This window comes from Monodon monoceros, unplaced genomic scaffold (genome assembly GCF_005190385.1).
Source record: "Monodon monoceros isolate NGI ecotype Baffin Bay Population unplaced genomic scaffold, NGI_Narwhal_1 Super_Scaffold_20, whole genome shotgun sequence".
Classification (NCBI taxonomy): Eukaryota; Metazoa; Chordata; class Mammalia; order Artiodactyla; family Monodontidae; genus Monodon; species Monodon monoceros.
This window is the reverse complement of record NW_021703777.1, coordinates 31,737,512-31,757,293: the sequence shown is the minus strand read 5'-3', so window position 1 is coordinate 31,757,293 and position 19,782 is coordinate 31,737,512. Positions and strand designations below refer to the sequence as shown.

The 19,782-nt window shown below is 43.1% G+C and overlaps 1 protein-coding gene across 1 annotated transcript in view; it reads right to left on the bottom strand.

Moving 5' to 3' along the window:
* FHDC1 (FH2 domain containing 1) overlaps positions 1-18,009 on the bottom strand; it is a 35,540-nt gene extending 17,531 nt beyond the window's left edge. The window contains exons 1-5 of the mRNA XM_029235725.1: positions 17,515-18,009; positions 7,221-7,282; positions 6,457-6,559; positions 706-791; positions 513-613 (exon numbers count right to left, since the gene is read on the bottom strand). Of these exons, the coding sequence (XP_029091558.1) occupies positions 513-613; positions 706-791; positions 6,457-6,559; positions 7,221-7,282; positions 17,515-17,994 (832 nt within the window). The 5' untranslated portion in view covers positions 17,995-18,009. The remainder of the gene's footprint in view (positions 1-512; positions 614-705; positions 792-6,456; positions 6,560-7,220; positions 7,283-17,514) is intronic.
* Positions 18,010-19,782: the final 1,773 nt, after the last annotated feature.

The following is a 19,782-nucleotide window of genomic DNA, read 5'->3' as shown; positions in this document are numbered from 1 at the left end:
ACACACACACCACATACTACAACACAGACACAAAACATGAACCATATATACACTATGCACACACCACACGCACTAAACACACACCATACACACACACCATACACACACTAAGGACATACCATACACGCACTACTATACACACCACACACAAAACACACACCACACACACACCACACACATACACAGAAAGCTAATCTAGGAGAGGAACAAAAGCAAGCTGCAACCAACAAGGTTTACTCCTAAGCTTGAGATGAAAGCAGCCTTCTTTTACAGGAGGATAATATGCTAATGAATTGATTGATTGGTCAATTAATTAATTAACTGGGGGAGGCAGAAAAGTAAATGGAAATAAACTTTAAATACCATCCCTGGTAACATCTCATTTCCCTTTTTAGAGCGTGTCAGAAATGGAACTTTCCATATCTAATTTTTCAATTGAACAGTTTTTTAAAAATAAACTGCTACCAAAATTAATCAAATCAAATTACACAAAGCATCATGTATTTACTCACCTTTTGTAGCGGTTCTTAGAATGGTTATATCTGTGTACAGAGAAGAACAAGAGGGCAAAAATTCTTTCTTTAGCACCATGGCTTCAATCCGCAGTGAACAGCTGAAAGACAAAAGGTACAGCTACAGTGTAGAAGTTGACGTTGTTGATTTTACAACCTTACTCTGCAAAGAACAGTGATGGGTGATCCTTACTTTGGCACCTGAATTAAGCAGTGCAGAAAGGAGTCTGCTAGGGACAGCTTGGCCACGTCTCCACTAAATGCCTTTAGTTTCTTTATCTAAAAGACAGATGGAAAAGGGGGTCAAGAAAAAAAGGACAAATGATTAAAATGGAACATCACTTTAAATTTCATCTTAGAATTCCTTTAGGAAAATAAGGATATCAGTGCTAAATTCAAATTAATAAAAATGTCAGCCTAAGAAAAGGGAATCATCACAGCTTACTACTTTGTTGTTTAAAAGAGCAAACGAGCAAATTAGGGAGAGGACAGCTGTGTCACTTATGTGGGCATAAACGATCCCACATGAACCAGAAAGCTGGAGCCACCGGAATCCTCAGAGAGGTTACTAAAGGGAAAGGATCAGTTCCAAGGATGAAAACGTTCTGTAAGTTATAATCTGGAAGGGAGACCACTGTTTGGAAGAAGAAAGAAGAGACTGGATAGTCACTATAGCAGAGCCTTTGAGTCATAAAGGAAAAAAATCTTATTATTTTGAGTATTTTGCATATAAGATACTTAGACTGGGGGAGGGTGTCTAACACAGATCTTCTTTCTGAGGTCAAGTCCTCCTTCACATCTAGTAGCTTTATAGGAAGGGATCACTGGATGTTGAGGTGAGTACACACTGGTTCTCCAGCAGGAAGATAAAGAGGAAAATGGCTTAAACAATTGAAAGATCAGTGTCAAGATTTCCCCCTGTGAAAAAAAATCAGGTAACATAAAGAGTGTGTACAGTGGATCCCACTTCTGTAAATTAAGAAGTGTCTACTATGCCCCGACCCTCCACGCACACGCTACAAACACAGGAACAAGACAAACCAGACGTCTGCGCTAGGTGATTCAATCACCACAGTCATTATCATTTTCATCTGTTGCTCATTTTTATTTCCTAAAATGTCCACAATAAGCATGTACTACTCCTGTTAAAAGTTATACTAAAAGTTGTTAAACACACAAATATTCCTTCGACTGTAGTAAAGAAAAAAAAAAAAAGAGTTCCAAAATAGGAATATAGCCAAACAGCTAAGCAAGTAGGGATGCAGGCAAAGAGAAAGTTCTCTAACTGCATCAGAGAGCAAGGTATGCCTTCCCCACAGAGAAAACAGGACCAACCCAAAAAACACATCTCTGTCTACTGTAATGGAGAGTCTTCCAACAACAGCACTTTATGGTCAGGAGCACCTTAAGACTGCTAGAGTTTGTAATAAGCTATAAAAGAAAAGAATCTGAAAATAAGTAAATAAATAAATACACACACACTATACTTCAATTTAAAAAAAAGACTTCTAGAATAAAGCTGATAGCCTGTCTTTGAAGCTAACTGTTCCCAGTAAGCACTTACCACTTTGTTATGTTTTATAAAGCTTTCTCTCTTCCACCCCCTGGATTATGTTAGGTGCCCATAAAAATAACCTAATTTTTAAACCTCTTGAAAAATAGGACATAGGGCTTCCCTAGTGGCGCAGTGGTTGAGAGTCCGCCTGCCGATGTAGGGGACACGGGTTCGTGCCCCGGTCCGGGAGGATCCCACATGCCACGGAGCGGCTGGGCCCGTGAGCCATGGCCGCTGAGCCTGCGCGTCCGGAGCCTGTGCTCCGCAGCGGGAGAGGCCACAACAGTGAGAGGCCTGCGTACCGCAAAAAAAAAAAAAGGAAATAACAGTTCAAAAACACAGAGGAGGGGTATTTGCAAAGATGCACAAACTGAAATATCTGCGTCAAAATGTAACAGTGCAGAATCACACCCCAGACACGCTGGTATTAAGTCTGGGCCTTAAGACTACATTTTTCCCCACAGGGGGCAGAAAATAGCCATTTATAGAATTGCATTATTTCCCCTACCTTTCGTGCCCCAAATTGAATTTTCCATTTTCAACCTTACTAAATCTAAGGGCAGATGGAACTTCTGCATTAGCTAAACCCAAACTAGTGCCTAGTTTCTGAACTGACAAAGCCACAGGATGAATTCTGGTCCCTCCTGAGCTAGAGTCTAATGATTCACCATATATGGGCAGGGGCAGAGCGGGGCTGTGCCTTTATGTAAGACCACATATGTAGCATGGGCAGAACTTCTGAGAATCACAGCACGGTTTCCTGTCTGAAGCACAAGAACAGGTCATGCTAAGTACACTTGGTAGATATTTTCTATTCAACATGTGCTGAACTGTAAATGAACAATGATTAATCGCCTTCACTTACATAATGAGTGAAAAATGCTTATGGAGTTCAAGAGAAGGGTGATACTAAAGATAGTATTTGATTTAAATGCCACATATACAGTTCTTAATTCCATTTCAAAATGCGATTTATGTTCATTAAGAGGGATTACTGTGCCTTCAGAACAGAGAGGAAGGTAAAAAAGAGGGTGGGCAGACCCTATAATTATTCTGCATTCTCATCACCATCAAAAAGCATTTAGCAAACCTTGTTAGGCATCATTTTCTTGGCTGAGCCGAGGGACTCTCATGACGACCCAGCTGTGCCTGGTTTCTGCCCTAACAGCAAACAGCGTGCTCCTTAAGACTCACGCATTCCGAAGGGCAGGCCTCCTTCATCCCCTCTAATTCCACTCACATGGCCTTGAAACAGCAGGGTTTCCCACCAGCAGACCCACCCAACAGAAGACACTGGGGCTTCCTCCTCCCAGGAACAGAGAGTAAACGAACAAGGTAAGAATGAGGTGATAAAAATATCAGGGGAGGCGACTCAACTTGCTGCCATAGACAGCAGTTCCACCTCCAGCCCTGCATCCCTGATGCTGACTGTGGCGGTAGGGTGCCAGCGCCAACAGAGAGAAGGGCTCCTTCTCAAGCAGCCTCTCAGGGCCCAGACAGGGAGCATGCTTTTATTTCTGAGTCTACCTTCTCCCTCTGCGAGTTTTAATCATGAATTTGAGGCAAGACAAAAAACGTGCCAGATAAAAGTTTTGCGGTGAAGGGCAGAGAATGTCTGAAAACAAATTAACCTGGGGTTAGCCTGGCAGCTGGGCCGTTTCCGCCCATCAGTTCAGTGTGCTGACAAGTTGACATATTATGAGTGACACTCACACCAGTACTTCGTGAGAGCGGAGGTGACGCAAGGCCGGCCTGAAGTGAGGTGGGGTTTGGGGAACCTTTGCCCTTCCTTCCTCAGAGGGCGGTGGTGGAGTGCGGCCCAAGGAACTGCTCTGGGGTCAGACAAACCAGGTCAAACCCACCGCGCTCGACAGCCCATTAGTCACGTGGCACTAGATAAGCTCTATCTAACCTGTGTGGGCCCCAGTTTTCTCATCTGTTAAATGACGAATAGCTTACAATGTCACTGTGAGGATTAAATGAAACACACACGCGCACACACACACACACACACACACACACACCATGGGTGTGATTTATTGACCTTCTGTGTGCCAGGCACTCACTGGGCTGAGCACTCGATCGCCTCTGGCCCCATCCGGGGCCTGGAACATGGGGCACTCGATCAACGTGTCGCCCATCCTCATGCTAAGAATGAGCACAAGACGTTACCCCACAGACCTAGCAACGCACAGTGACGCACAGCGATGCGTTTATTAGCATTTTTCTGCCACATTCCTAACCCTCTCTCAGTTGGCCGTGCCTCCTCCTTGGCCTCTTCTCCATCCTCTGCCCTCTACCCAGGACTGCAGGGTAGGTCCTGCATCCGAGTGGGGCTGGGCTGCCCAGCACTGCCAGTCTGTCCCTGCAGTGGCAGCGGTCAGGGGGTGGCTCCCTCCGCTGGTCTGGGGAGGGCGCCAAGCAGCCCTGAGGACTGTCAGGGCGCACCTGCTGAAGGAAGCTCCCAGAGGAGCCCGAGGGTGTGCTGAGCCAGTAATGTAAACAAGCAGGAGTGTGACAGCTAGTCAGATACTCAGACCCCGGTCACTCCGGTGACCCTGCAGGGGGAGGGGGAGGGCCTGGCCCAGCGGCTGGGAAGGCAGTGCAGGACCCCGGCCGTCTCGTCTCCGCGCTCAGCTAATCATCTGGGGGTGAGAGAGTGCCTCGGAGTCTCAGGGCAGCGCTGGGGTGGGTTTTAGTCATCACTCTCTTAACAGCCTCTTTCCTCTGAATTATATCCCACAGACAACGCAAGAAACAGGGTTCTTTAAAACACGTGAGGTTCGACAGCTAAGCTGCTTCTTTGAAAGATCCCTTAGTCTTCCACAGGCTTTGCATTTTTAATTTTTTTTAATTTAAGTTTTTAATCACCTCTGATTGTTAAATTAGGAAGGAAGGTATTAAGGAAACCGCATTTAACCTTCTGCCTCTTCATGGCATGAAGCTGGCAGCCTCCCTCATGCCTAACTCCCATTTAGTTGGAAATTTAGAGCTCTGTTAGGACTAGGTATCAGAGCAGTCCTAAGGAGGAAGCATGAACAATGCCCAAGCGGGGAGAAGATTTCCAGAGCAACTAAATCTTTTTGAAAACTCAATTCATTAAACACTATCCATCCTAATAAAAGATCTTGAGTACACCTGAAACTAACACAATACTGTAAATCAACTATACTTCAATTTAAAAAATACATTTTGGAATGCCCATTCTTCACATAAAAGATTAAGGAGTGTTCAGTATATAGGATCCAGGGTAAATTTTGATCTAATGTACATTTCCCTCAACTCTTTAAGACGCTTTACTAACATTAACAAATGCCATTAATTAATCTTGGCTTTGGTAAATTATAATTGATTTGCAAACAGAAAACCTGAGGTGGAGAGAGCAGCTCAGAATACATAAATATCCAGTTACCCCCGAAGACCCTCAGTTTGGCATTGTGAGTTCATCACTGATGGAAAAGAAAAAGCACAAATACATTTCTCTTGTTGTTATTAATGGCACTAAAGTCATGTTCCATAAATTATGTCTAGGAAGTGGAGAGAGATCGGGGAGGGAGGAGCCAGCAATATGTGTAAAAGGATAACTTACACTTTTTACTTTATAAGGCTCTGTATTATTTAAATGTTTACAAGCAAACGTATTCGTGTAACTTCTTACTGAAACTTTTAAAGGGTCACTTCTTCAGAAATAGACAATATCACAATTTTGGAAGGTTTTACAAAACTGTTTTTCTCTTTTTTATCCTATCAAGCTCCTAATCATTCATAAATTCAGTTAATTCACTCCAAAAAAATCAATACTTTTATTTATATTGTGGTACTACATTGCTATCATAGCAATCCCCACCTTTTAATCAATTATATAGACAACATTTATTAACAATTTACCTCTCTCTCCAGTTTTTAGAGCATCTTTATTCAAAAGTGGTTTTTTTTCTTTTTTTTTTTTTTTAAAAAGTATATGTATTATGAAACAACCCCAGGTACACCCTAGGCAAAGATCATCCTTAGATGACAGAAAAGGGAACTAACATTTATTGAGCTCCCATGTGCCACGTACCATGTTAGATGCATAACTAGGGCTTAATCATCAACAGTCCAGTGAGGTAAGCATCATTATCCTCATTTTACAGGTGAGGAAACTAAAATTCACAGGACTTACGAAAACTTGCCCAACTTTCTCAATTAAGGGACCAGCGCCGATTTAAGCCTAGGTTCTCCAACTTGCTAACCCATACTCTTTCTACTGGGTAACTTTTAATTGTTAGGCGAGAAAACTCCAGCTCTGGGTAGGAGAGTGCCCTTCCCATGTGAGTTCTGACATTCCTAAAAATATTAAGCTTTTATTATCACTCCTAACATTTAAAACTCACACCCCAAATTCCTTACCTCCTCTGACTCTGGCAAAAGCTTAAGAAATTCACGTAATGTCTCTGATCCATAATGCTCACTCTTTCCTTGATGAATATCTTCCACAATGGACAGAGGAGACCTTGAAAAGACAATGATCAGATTCCGTTTCACACTGGCTGGAGTGCCAAAGAAACACAAGCCAGGGGAAATGAAAACAAACCCCCTCCACCCTCCCTTCCATTCCACCTCCTTCCCAGTCTGATGGGTGGTTTTGTGTCAGCGATCATAAGAGCCCAGGGAAAGCAGGGATCCTGATACACCAGAGGCCCCTTTCCCCAGAAAACCATCCTCGGGCATCCCAGAGAGGGCGAAGGTAGCAAGAACCACTGGGAGTCTTCTCTGGGAGAAGAAAAGCAGTTCTGTGGGACTCCTGGAGCCAGAGCCCTCTCCTTTCCACCTGAGGACACGTGAATTTAACAGTGTTTGACTCACCCATCCATCCTCCACTCATGGAGCAACACCTCAGGTGAATGTATAAATTCCCTGACATGTCAGGCATGGACAGATGCCCCAAGGTAATTCTCCCTGGACTCCAAGCCACCTGATTATGTTTTTATGGAGGAAAACAGCGGAAAGCGACACACACTTGGGGCCTCCTCAAGCCACGTGTCTAAAAACAATTTGAAAGTGTGAGGGATGGCTTTTCCTCATTAGAATCTGCATTTCGGCTCACACCCACAGACTCTGATGCTGACGAGCAGGGATGTGACTAAAGTTTCAAATGTGTGCAAAAATCTTACTTCTTAAACTGCTTTAGAAATATCCCAATGTTCATGCTCCGTTTTGCATCCAAGATAGTAATCTGGAAAAAAACAAAGACACGTAAGATTATTAAAGTATGAATAAGAAGAGTTGGAGGAAAGAAGAGAATTAAAACCTATCAAAATACAACACCAATTTTAATGTATAAGAGAGTAATTCCCAATATGTAAATCTGGTGATTAACTGATGCACCTAATATAGTTTTATGAATATCAAAATACTATTATCTCACCAAATTTACTTTCTGCAATATGTATTTCCTTAATGGTAATAATTACATATATCTGGGCTTCCCTGGTGGCGCAGTGGTTGAGAATCTGCCTGTTAATGCAGGGGACACGGGTTCGAGCCCTGGTCTGGGAAGATCCCACATGCCGCGGAGCAACTAGGCCCGTGAGCCACAACTACTGAGCCTGCGCGTCTGGAGCCTGTGCTCCGCCACAAGAGAGGCCACGATAGTGAGAAGCCCGCGCACCGCGATGAAGGGTGGCCCCCGCTTGCCACAACTAGAGAAAGCCCTTGCACAGAAATGAAGACCCAACACAGCCAAAAATAAATAAATTAATTAAAAAAATAATAATTACATATATCTTTTTGGGTTTTTTTTGGCTGCGCCATGTGGCTTGCAGCATCTTAGTTCCCTGACCAGGGATCGAATCTGGGCCTACATCAGTGAAAATGCTAAGTCTTAACCACTGGCCCACAGGGAATTCCCATATAGATCTATTTTAATATTGTATAATTTAAAATAAATTATATTAACATTTTCTAAATTTTGCAATTTCCTCTTAGAATAGTATAGCCCACATTTAAAAGCCCTAATTTGGAAATAGATGTCTTAGCATAGCCAGAATCATATGAGATTTGAACTCTGAAGCTGTTGCAGAGTGAGTCCCAACCCTGAATCAGGGATGTAAAAGGACCAACACTGTTATTTTCAGAAACATAACAAAATTCTTAATATTTTTCTAAAGGAAAATTTTATTTTCATTGGGAAAGAATATGTATGTCCAGTAGCCCTTTTAGGAGGAGGTAAGAAAGCGTCCTACACTTTATTTACTCAGAATTTAAAAAGAAAAACTTTTGTGCTGTATTTTACCAAGTCTAAGATGCGTTGTTTTTGTTTATTGGCATATGAATATCTCTGGAATCAGGATATGTCTTATAATATATGGATCATCTTTGATTTAATAAAATATGGTGGCCATTCTAATGTACCATCCAAACCCAGATTTTGGCTGCAATAGATTTAAGCTGTTCAGAATTACAGTAGTCTCCCCTTACCCACAGTTTCAGTCACCCTAGGTCAACAGAAATCTGAAAATATTAAATGCAAAATTCCAGAAATAAACAATTCATAAGTTTTAAACTGTGTGCTGTTCTGAGCAGAGTAATGAAATCTGAAATCTCACGTCTCGGGACGTGAATCATCCCTTTGTCCAGTGTATCCTGCCCGTTAGTCACTTAGTAGCCACCTTGGTTATGGGGTTATTGTCACGGTACCACAGTGCTTGTTCTCAAGTGACCCTTATTTTACGTAGTAATGACCCCAAAGTGCAGGAGTAGTGATGATGGCAACTTAGATATGCCAAAAAGAGGCCGTAGAGAGCTTCCTTTAAGGGAAAAGGTGAAAGTTCTCAATAAGGAAAGAAAAAACTTGTATGCCAAGGTTGCTAAGATCTACGGTAAGAACGAATCTTCCATCCATGAAATTGTGAAGAAGGAAAAAGAAATTCTTGCTAGTTTTGCTGTTGCACCTTGAACTGCAAAAGTTAGAGCCACAGTGCAAGATAAGTGCTTCGTTACAATGGAAAAGGCATTAAATTTGTACAAGATATTTTGAGAGAGAGACCACATTCACATAACTTTTATTATAGTACGTTGTTATTGATGAAATAAAAATTCGTATTCTAAGGCAAATCAAGGAAAATGTAAACATAAAAATTTTTCTCTGCCCTTTGGCCTCCTCTTTCCCCTCTACAGGCATTGCGTATCTGCCTTATGCATCGACCAAACCTCCCCATCAGCAGAAATACCTGCTCAACCATAAAGAGCAACATTCTCCTGGCATCAACAAGATAACTCCTTAGGAGATAACCTTCCTTCTTAATCTTGTAAGGGGCCACCATGACCTATGACCCACTATTCGCTTTGTACGGGTATATCTGGACTGTGTAAACTGTCAATAATACGTCATTTAATGCACAGTCCTCTGTCTCAAAAATGTATACAACTGTGCTTTGACCTCTAATGGGCGGAACAGTTCTCAGAGCTTTCTGAGAGGCTGCTCCCCGGTTATAAACCTCAATTTGGCTCAAATAAAATTTTCTGTCTTTCTTAGATCAGCTGATCCATTTTTGTTCGCTGACATTATTGTTGGTCTATTTTGTTATTCCTTATTGTTGTTAATCTCTTACTGTGCCTAACTGATAAATTAAACTTTATCATAGTTGCGTATGTGTAGGAAAAAACACAGTACAGATCTTCCTCGACTTATGTCCAGATAAACGCACCATAAATTGAAAATACTGAAAAATGCATTTAATACACCTAATCTACCGAACATCACAGCTTAGCCCAGCCTACTTTAAACGTGTTCAGAACCTTTACATTAGCCTACAGTTAGGCAAAATCATCTAACACAAAGCTATTTTATAATAAAGTGTGGGACATCTCACGTAATTAATGGGATACTGTACTGAAAGTGGAAAACAGAATATGTGTCAGTGTATCGATTGTTTGCCCTTGTGATCGCATGGCTGATGGGAGCTGCTGCACCACCATTGCCCCAGCATCACAAGAGGGGCTGTACCGCAAATGGCTAGTGGGGAAAGATCAAAACTCAAAATTCCAAGAACGGCTTCTACTGTATGCCTATTGCTCTCACACCATCATAAAGGAGAAAAATCTTAAGTTGAACCGTCATGGGACCATCTGTGTATATAGGGTTTGGTACTATCCACGGTTTCAGGCGTCCTCTGGGGGTCCTGGAACGTATCCCCCGCAGATAAGGGAGAACTACTATAATAATTTGGAAGAGTTTTATCAGACTAAAATTTAGACAGAATCTTTTTTCAGGGGGTGGGTACCGTTAAATACAGAAGCCATTTCTTTGGAAGTAAATATCCAGGATACATGGAAGAAAGATAACCTTAAAAGTCCGCAATTTTCCCCATTTGTTTTTTGGAAAAGGGAGACGAGCGAAATAGGAATGTTGTTATAAGGCTCTTTCTTTCCAAAAGTATGTGATACACTGTGAACAAAAAAGAAACAGGTTTCAGATTAAATTCCTGATCTCCGGGCCTGCTTCTGAGTTTATAAGAGGCAGCAAGTCTGTTAACCAAAGTTAATGGGACTTCCTGGCTAGAAGGTTAAATTTTTACAAGAGTGTGGTTGCCTTCTTTTGAAGACTAATCTTAAACAATCACATTATTTACTGTGCTAGGGGTTTATTTCATGTTAACACAATCACCTGCCAGCCATAAACTAAACTCCCAAGCTAAAAGGACAGGCTCCTTGTTGGAATTCTACCCACCGATTACAGTTCAAGTTCAGTGTAAAGGGAGGGGAGAGGAGAGGGGAAAGAAAGGGTGAGAATAAAACCTGTCAAACTTAACATCCTTTAAGAGGAAAGCTTTTACCAAAGAGAGGAATCTAAATTTAAGACAGAAACTATGTGCTTATTATAATTCACAAATTACAAAGTAGGAGCAAGTGCATTGATCTGGCTATATACATACATATATCCGAAGAGCTTTCTCTGCACTCACTTCTATCCAGAATGGGGGAAAAACTTTTTATATTTTTTCATTAAATTACCACCTCCTGCTACATTTAACCCTTGACAGCAGCACCCTCTCCGCCTCCATACCCAAGCCCCACCCTCACCCTCTTCACCCCTCAACCCTCTGGGACTCTGTATCCTCAGCCTAGATCCATAGCTATTATTGCTGGAAAAGTGGTGGAGAAATTACTGTTATTGTTCCTATTTGACAGATAAGGAAACTGAGCCTCAGAGATGTCATTTTATACCTTCCCCAAAGCAATACTGAACTGAAATGCCCCAGGGTCTCTCTGGTTCCCGTTCACTCTAGTTCCTGTGACTTTCAATATTGCTGCTGATACAGGAGAACAGAGAAGTAGGGAAGGTTCCCCACCAGCCCAGTATCCACATTGGGATGCTTCTCTGGGAATGGGGGCAGATCTGCAGAGAGCCATCCACAGAGACCAGCCGAGGCCCCTGGTGACCCCAGAGCTGTATCTGTGGGACGAAGGCCAGGACTCACGTTCTCACCAGCTGAGACGGCCACCGGGAGTGGAGCTCAGGCAGGGAGTGGAGCTCAGGCCGCGGGGAGCACAGGGGGCCACGCCTGGGGCAGCAGCTGTGTCACCAGCGAGGAAACTGGTCACTAATTTAAGGGAATCCGGCAACACTCCTAAGGGAAAACCTGGGCTGGCCATCACTGAGCAGCGTAAGGGGGAAAACAAAGCCCAGCGCCTCCTCCAAACCACAGGAAAATGAGACAGTTGATAACACTGCAGGGACAGTGTCCTTCTCTCCGGGCATCCTCAGCTCTGCCCAGTGCACGGGCAGTCTCCTCTCAGAGGGCGTCACACTCAGCCTTCTAAAGCGGTGTTATTACACAGTCCTTTAAAGAGGGTTATCACTACATGTGTAAATTAGCTTATCTTACTTCCCAAAGGCTTGCCGGCAGTTCAGACGCCCAAGCGTGTGCAGCTAGAGGTGCTTTTGAGTCACTCCCAGGAGCGCACTCCTCGTGGACTGCACAGGTGGAGACAAACAACCCTGGGAACAGGGGTGAACTGACCTGGCCCCTCCCTCCCCACCAGTTCAATTAATCCTCACCTACTCTTCTGGACACCGCAGGCCTGCTGAGGCAGGTGTGCTCAGCACGTACAGAGCTCATGGCTTGTCCCATTAAAGGCCCACCCAAGAGTTACGCCATCCCTGGTGAACAGGGGAGCAAAGACGTCAGGCGATGTGCTCAGCTCATCCACCGCAAAGACGTCCCACCCACTCTCGTAACAGTCTCCCCACAGGCTGCCAGGCGGTGGGGCTGTTCAGATCCCTCTGAGTTACTGAAACAGCAGTGCTGCGGGCTCAGGGAAGCATGTGAATGGCTACACCCCCAGCCCCACCTGTTCAAACCTCCATATAAGCTCTCCTCCTCTTCTTCTTCTGCAATTCTTGCACTCTCATCCATCCACCACAAAATCTGCCTCCAATATTCGTTAAAGGAAGAAGGAACTTTTCTTTTTTAGTTGCGGTAAAATACACATAACAGTTACCATCTTAACAGTTTTTATGTGTACAGTTCAGTGGCAATAGGTACGTTCACACTGTTGTGGAATCATCACCACCATCCGCCTCCAGAACCCTTCATCTTGCAAAACTGAAACGCTGTCCCCATTAAACACTAACTCCCCACTTCCCCTCCCCACCCCCTGGCAGCCACCATTCTACTTTCTGTCTCGGTGAATCGGACTACTCTGGGTACTTCGTATAAGTGAAATCATACAGTATTTGTCCTTTGGTGACTGGTTTATTTCATTTAGCGTAATGTCCTTAAGGTGGAAGAAGAAATTCTTAAATCACTTTAGCTTCAGTTTGTCAAAGGAGGCTTCCTTACCTACTTAAGTAACACTAAATACTAGTTATTTCAATCCTATGTCAGATCTGAAAAGCAATATTTTAAAAATCTTCCTGTATCCACCAATATAGACTTAGCTTTTGGGTTCTGATGGTTTTTCATTCTTTTTAAATTTTTGGTTGGCTATTCATTGGGAAATGTCCCTCCCCCAGCTCTGAGGAAAAAAATGATAGTCCAGTTGAAGCTTTTTTTTCCCTTTCAAATACTCTACCTAGTTCTATAGTTCTCAACTGAGCATGTCTCAGAATTCTAGAACATTCTGGGACCATAACAAAAGTTGACAAAGAATGACTGATACCTGAATTACTGTGTGGGAGAATAACATTACTTTTCATAAACTTAGAAAAACCAATCTTCCTTCCTTCCTCTCTCTTTCCTGTCCTCTCTTTTTCTAATGAGCAATTTTTATTATTTCTTATGTGGGATAATTAACTAACACTAATTGTAATATTACCACAGACACCATAGTGAATGACCTCAAGTGTTTCAATGTTTGCATTTTCTTTTTCATTTTTAAATTTCAGTTTTATGGAGGTATAATTGACAAATAAAACTGTAAGATATTTAAGGTGCACATCATGGTGATTTGATATATGTATACACTATATACTTGTATACATTCCCTCCATCACCTCACATATTTACTTATTTATTTATTTATTTATTTTTTGGTGAGAACAATTAAGTTCTACTCTTTTAGCAAATTTCAATTACAGAATACAGCGTTATCAGCTATAGTTGCCAGGTTTCACATTATGTCCTTAGACCCTATTCATATTATTGTGTTTTCTCTGTGAACCCCTATTTTGACTTACCATACTGACACCTTATAAGATAGCCCCTTTGCTCCCTTGGTTCAGTTCTGTCAGTTCAGTTTACTTTCTTTGGAGGATAACAAATGGCTAGGGCTGTCCTTGCCTTGAGAGCATTTCAGATTCTGTAGGGAGACAAGGGTAGCCCCAACTAACCAGCTCCGAGGGGCTGAAGAGCAGTGCTAACAGATGGATGGGGGCTTCTCAAACGTGAGATCACCAAACTCGGAAAAGAAGGTGGAGTTTGAGTTGAACCTCTTTATTATTATCCCCAGTAATACCCTTTGTTATTTCTAATTACTTTACTAAAGTTTATTATTGTAACATCTGTAGCTTCTTCAAGTTAATTTTTGTCTAGCAAAGATACAAAGATAGTATTTCATAACCTCTTCCCCCTTTACTACATGTTCTAACTTACTATTTTAGATGTTGTTCTACCTAAATTCAGCCATTCCCAAACCCAGCTCTTCCCCGTCTCCCAGTAACTTCTTCCTTCGTAGTATAACGGAACTTATTTGTAGTGCTTTATAGGCCCTTTAAAGCCGGAGCCAACCTCATAATGGCAGGCCATTTCTGTAGGAGGTTATTACATTTCAAGGGAACATAATCTGATCCGTGGCATGTTTGAGGCTTCAGAATTATGAGCTGTGTGGCAGCAGATGGGGAGGCCACGTTTCCAGGCTCAGGATGGGTCCCCCGGCCAAACATGCTATGTATATGTATTCTCCAGTCCACACAGTTTCAACCCTGGACTCCACTTTCTACAGAGTGAATTGGAAGATTTATTACTGGTCCATGTTAGACTATCATTCTGCTGCATTGTAACTTCTTTAAAGAAAATCTAATGAGGGCAGAAAACAGCATGTACTATAGTCTTTTACCATGTTGGAGATAGCATGAAAAATGGAAACTAATTCTGGGTAACCCTCTGTGATGTGACAATATTATCTAATCTTCCCTTAAATCCATCCACCTACACTACTTATCCTACCTGAGTACTGAGAAGTTGAAGAGTTAGATTATCTTATGATACACAGTCACGGCAATTTAATTTTTCTTTCTAGACTGCTATCTCGCAGATTAGAACCTACATGTGTTAAAGATATCTGCACACCCACCATTCATAGCAGCATTATTCACAAAAGCCAAAAGGTGGAAGCAACCCAAGTGTCCATCAACAAATGACTGGATAAACAAGATGTGGTATATACATACAATGGAATATTATTCAGCCTTAAAATTCTGGTACGTGCTACAACATGGATGAACCCTGAGGACATTATGCTGAGTAAAATAGTCCAGTCACAAAAAGACAAATACTGGGACTTCCCTGACGGCCTAGTGGTTAAGACTCCGCTCTTCCAATGCAGGGGGTATGGGTTCCATCCCTGGTTAGGGAGATAAGATCCCACATGCCACGCGGCCAAAAGAAAAACACAAAAAACAACTCTTCTGAAACTCTTAAATGGTTCCTTTAAAAAAAAAAATAAAAAAGACAGATACTGTGTGAGGTACCTAGAGTACTCAGGTTCATAGAGACTGAAAGTAGAAGGGTGGCTTCCAGGGGCTGGGGGAGGGGGGGGATGGGGAACAGCGTTTCAGTTTTGCGAGATGCAGAGGATTCTGTAGATGGATAGTGATGGCAGCCTTCCAACGACGTGGATGTTTCTGTGCCACTGAACTGTACGCTTACAAATTGTTAAGAGGGTGAATGTTATATATATTTTACCACCGTTTAAAAAATAATTGTTCAGTTTCAGGTTTTTTCTTTTTTTAAAGTTAAAGAAAAACAAACAAAAAGAGTAAAGACATGTACCTAGGGTGGAGAGAGGCAAAAAGAAAGATTCTTTTTACCTGAATTTTAGATCTGGCCTGAGAAATGGACGTCTCTGCTTCTGCCATAGGTGGGAAAAGATGCCACACACCCTGCCACTTCCTTCCATCCGTGGGTCTTAACCCCTCTTGAAGTCACTAACATAGAGCAGCAAGTTCCACACAGCCCCCTGAACTATCACCGGCCAAATAAACGTCCCCAGTTTATAAGGGACACTGCCCCTTCTAACCTGGTCAGCTGCCTCCCCAGGAGCGTGATCAAGCCAGACCCCCTTCTGTGTGTGACAGGGGCTTTCCTGAGACATGAGCTCTGTCTCCACGCACCCATCCACTCTTTTTTTAAAATGCTTCAAGGCCAGTAAGTAGAGCTAGGAAACACTGGTGAGCATGACCTACTGCCCAGCAAGGAGCCTCTGCTGGAAGCTGGGGCAGAGGCCAGTGTACTAAGGAAATGACTTCTTGCTCCTTCTGATACTGAAAGGATGCACTGAGAAATCAAAGGCCTTTGCATAAAGGAAAGAGCAGGGAAGGCCAGGTTCAGCACAGGAGGGCACTAAGGATGTCCTGAAGACTTCGTCTCAAATCATCTCACAGCTTACGCCTAACTCTAGTCCTAGGATTCTCCACATTTTATAATAAATAGACTCTTGGCTATTTCAACAGGGGACCACACCGCCAGCTTCAAGGGCCCCCAAGTGAATTCCTGAGCCAGACAGAGAAAAGAGGTCAATACTGTCAGCTCAAGAATTCAATAATGCAGAGAGCTGCTACTTCATTCCAGAGCCCTGCCTGCCCACTCTCTTATCTAGTCAGCTCTATCTTTGACCTATTTTCTCTGCTCCTTTACAACAGATTAAAAAATGATGCATTTCTGTTGCCCCCCCTTTTTTTTTGTGGTGGGGAGGACAGCATTCTTTTCTTTTAACCCCGGTTTCCTAATTATTTCTTCTAGCAAATAGAGGTTTCTTAATTTACTTTCATGTTTCTAACCAGAGAGTACTTAGAAATGTAATTTTTTACAGTTTCTATGATGTTCGGTGACCTGTAGCTCTGAAGCCATGCTTTCACTTACCTTCTTATAACTTGCTAGCTTTATTTTATTTTTTTTTTAAAGATTTTTTCGATGTGGACCATTTTTAAAGTCTTTATTGAGTTTGTTACAATATTGCTTCTGTTTTTTTTTGTTTTGGCTTTTTGGCCACAAGGCACGTGGGATCTTAGCTCCCCGACCAGGGATCGAACCCGCACCCCTTGCGTTGGAAGGCGAAGTCTTAACCACTGGACCTCTAGGGAAGTCCTAACTTGCTAGCTTTATATTTTCCTCAAAGTAACACAGTTCCTGTTCACTGGAAATGTGCTTTGTAGAAAGTCTATCTGAATATAGCTTTACGCTTTGGCTCTCTGGAATCTGTTCCACAATGGCCAACACTTAATTCAGAGATCCGAAGAACGAAGGCCACCTCACAACACTTGTGGAACGAAAGCTGGAGGGAAAAATAAAGATAAAAGTCTAAGGATGTACACTATTTAATGATGTTATTAAATAAAAGGCACTTTGTCTCAGAAACCTCCAGTTAATCTCAGGTAACTGAGTTCAGGAGCTCAGGTTTTTGTTTCAATGGCGACTCATAATACTGGGCTTCAGCAGAATTGCTCCACCAGGGGAAACCAGGCAGATGTGCTGGAGGCAAGGCGCTGCCGGGAGGCCAGGAGCGAGGCCTCCAGATAGCATGTTCCCCGCATGAGGTCACCATCCTCTGGGATGTCTGCCAGGATACGGCTCGCATGCCTCTCACACTTTTTTGCTACTCAGCTCAAGCTCATCATTTCCAAAGCACGTTCACTTGCATTATCTTATTTCTCAGTGATTCTAGCAGGTTTTGAAATGTACACACGTCCCCAAACACAAAACAGTGCAGTGTGGGGAGAACCATCCCTCTGTGGACCATTCTTACCTCTTCTCTGCCCTCCCTGAAGGACGAATTTAAAGGCCCTCCTCGCCCAGAAGGGGAAGACTTGGTGGTATTTTCTTGCTGCCCAAACAGCTCCTCGATGCTCTTTGTATCAATTTGGTAGTGATGCTGCTCCCTGGCTGCCAAGGTCCAGATGTTGGTTTTGCCACGAACTTGCTCCTCTGGAATGGTTTTCCAAAAAAAGCTCCTTATCCGCTTTTTCTTACCGAGGTGGCTGTAGCCGTTCAGGTGGGAGGTTGGGGGTAGTCCTGGGGGGGGAGGGGGGACCGGAGGCCCCCCAGGCGGTGGAGGGGGAGGGGGAGGTGGAGGAAACCCTTTCCCTGAGTATGGGCATGGTGGAGGTGGAGGGGGTAGAGGAGGAGGTGGTGGTGGCGGCGTTTGCCCAATCATGAATCCAGCTGTCGTGGCAATATTCCCATTTCCTTTATCACTGACCAAGGAGACACAATTCATAACATGCATAGTACTGTTGCCTTCTAAGGAGATAATTTCTTGACCTTGGGGAAGCAGACAAGCAGACACCGACATCAAATTTGTGTCATACTGTTCCGCCCACTAGTCTGCCGCCAGAGCAAAGGCAACTGCGTTGTGTGTCATCTTCCAAACCTGCAAAGATAAAACAACTTTAAAATCAGTGCAGGAAAACATTGCTATACTAGCGACTCCCTTCCGAGGCCAGTGCCAGTCCTCCCAGAGTAGTTGGATATTAAAATCAATGAGGGGCCACACATCCAAAAGAGAACTAAAAGGGACTAATACTTTTCTAAATGTGAACCAAATTTTACTACCTGGAAATGCTGCCAAAGCAGCAGCAATAAATCCAACCTGGAAACCTTCCATTCTTCAATAAAACACATATTTACCAAGAACCCACAATAGGTTCAGCAAGTACTGCTCACTTTCTGAACAAGCTACTTGTTCATTAACTGGCTCGTTTTCTTTGGGCAGTGGATCCCCAACCCCTGGGGAAATTACCCAAATGGCTGCAGCCCTAGTGACTCTGTCTTTTTCCAGTACGGACATGTCCCCTACCCATTAGTGGGTCAAAGGGCATCCTCCACCTTGCACATCATAGGCAGGGCATTCGGGGATGATAAAATAATTGCCAAACTCCTTCCCGTGGAGTCAGTGCCATCGTCTTCTCCCTACACTTGGTGATTCTGCTCCCTCGCAAATAAGAGAAAAGAACGCCGGACATGAAGATAAAAGGTTCCAGCTCTAAATCAAGCTTTACTGCTTACAATTTTAGAAAAGCCATTTTGCCTCACTAGATTTGGAGTTTCTCATTTGTAAAATTAGGAGGTTGGCACTGACCTCCACCGTCACTTCCGATGCAATCGTTTTGGGTTCTGGTTAAGCTCTCTGGAGCTTAACTCTCTGGAAACCACCAGAACTTCTCAGTGCCTCTTCTGCTTCTTCTGTGACACTACCAGCAGAGGAGACACACACACACAAGGGGATGCTGCCCGAATCACACCTGCCACACGGCTACCCCTTATCCACTCGGTCACTGACTTATCTTGGTGGCTTGTGTTTTTATTGACCTTTAAATGTTCGTTTTTGTTCATTTGCTGTGGACCTGATGTGAAAACAGGGGTCAAAATAACTACAGTTCTTCAGATGTGGACAGGTAAGTGGAGATGTAGAACACGGGGCCCCGTGTAGGCTTGTGGAATGAGCACCCCAACTATTTGGGTGTGTGAAAAGGGGGCTGTTTCATCTAGGTCATAAAGGGTCACGTGGAGGGGCTTTTTAGACTGGACTTCTGAGAGGAATTAGCTTTCTACAGCATTACTGTTCAAAGCTCATAGTTACACATCTTCATCAAACAATGCAGAATTCTGCAGGAGTAAATGGTCTGATATCACTAATTCAAATATTATTAAATCTTTTACACAGAATCATACACAAAAGGCAGGACTGCCTTGGGAGTAAGAGGGGAGACTCCAAGAACAGACTGCTTTTCCTCAGATCCCAGTTCTGCTACTTCTTTAGGTGTGCAACCTGGGGTGAGGTAGTTTATCTAACCTATGTTTCAGCATCCTCCTCTATACTATAACCATATACCATTCCATTGGTTTGTATGAGAATAAATGAACTCATTATGTGTACACCCTTACCAAGATGGTACATAGTTAGCCATTATTAACAACTGGTGTCACAGGTACATGAGATTTCTCTTTATTTTCACAGGCACTACATTTGCTTTAAAACATGTATTGGGTTTATAGGTAAAACGCTAGGTTACCC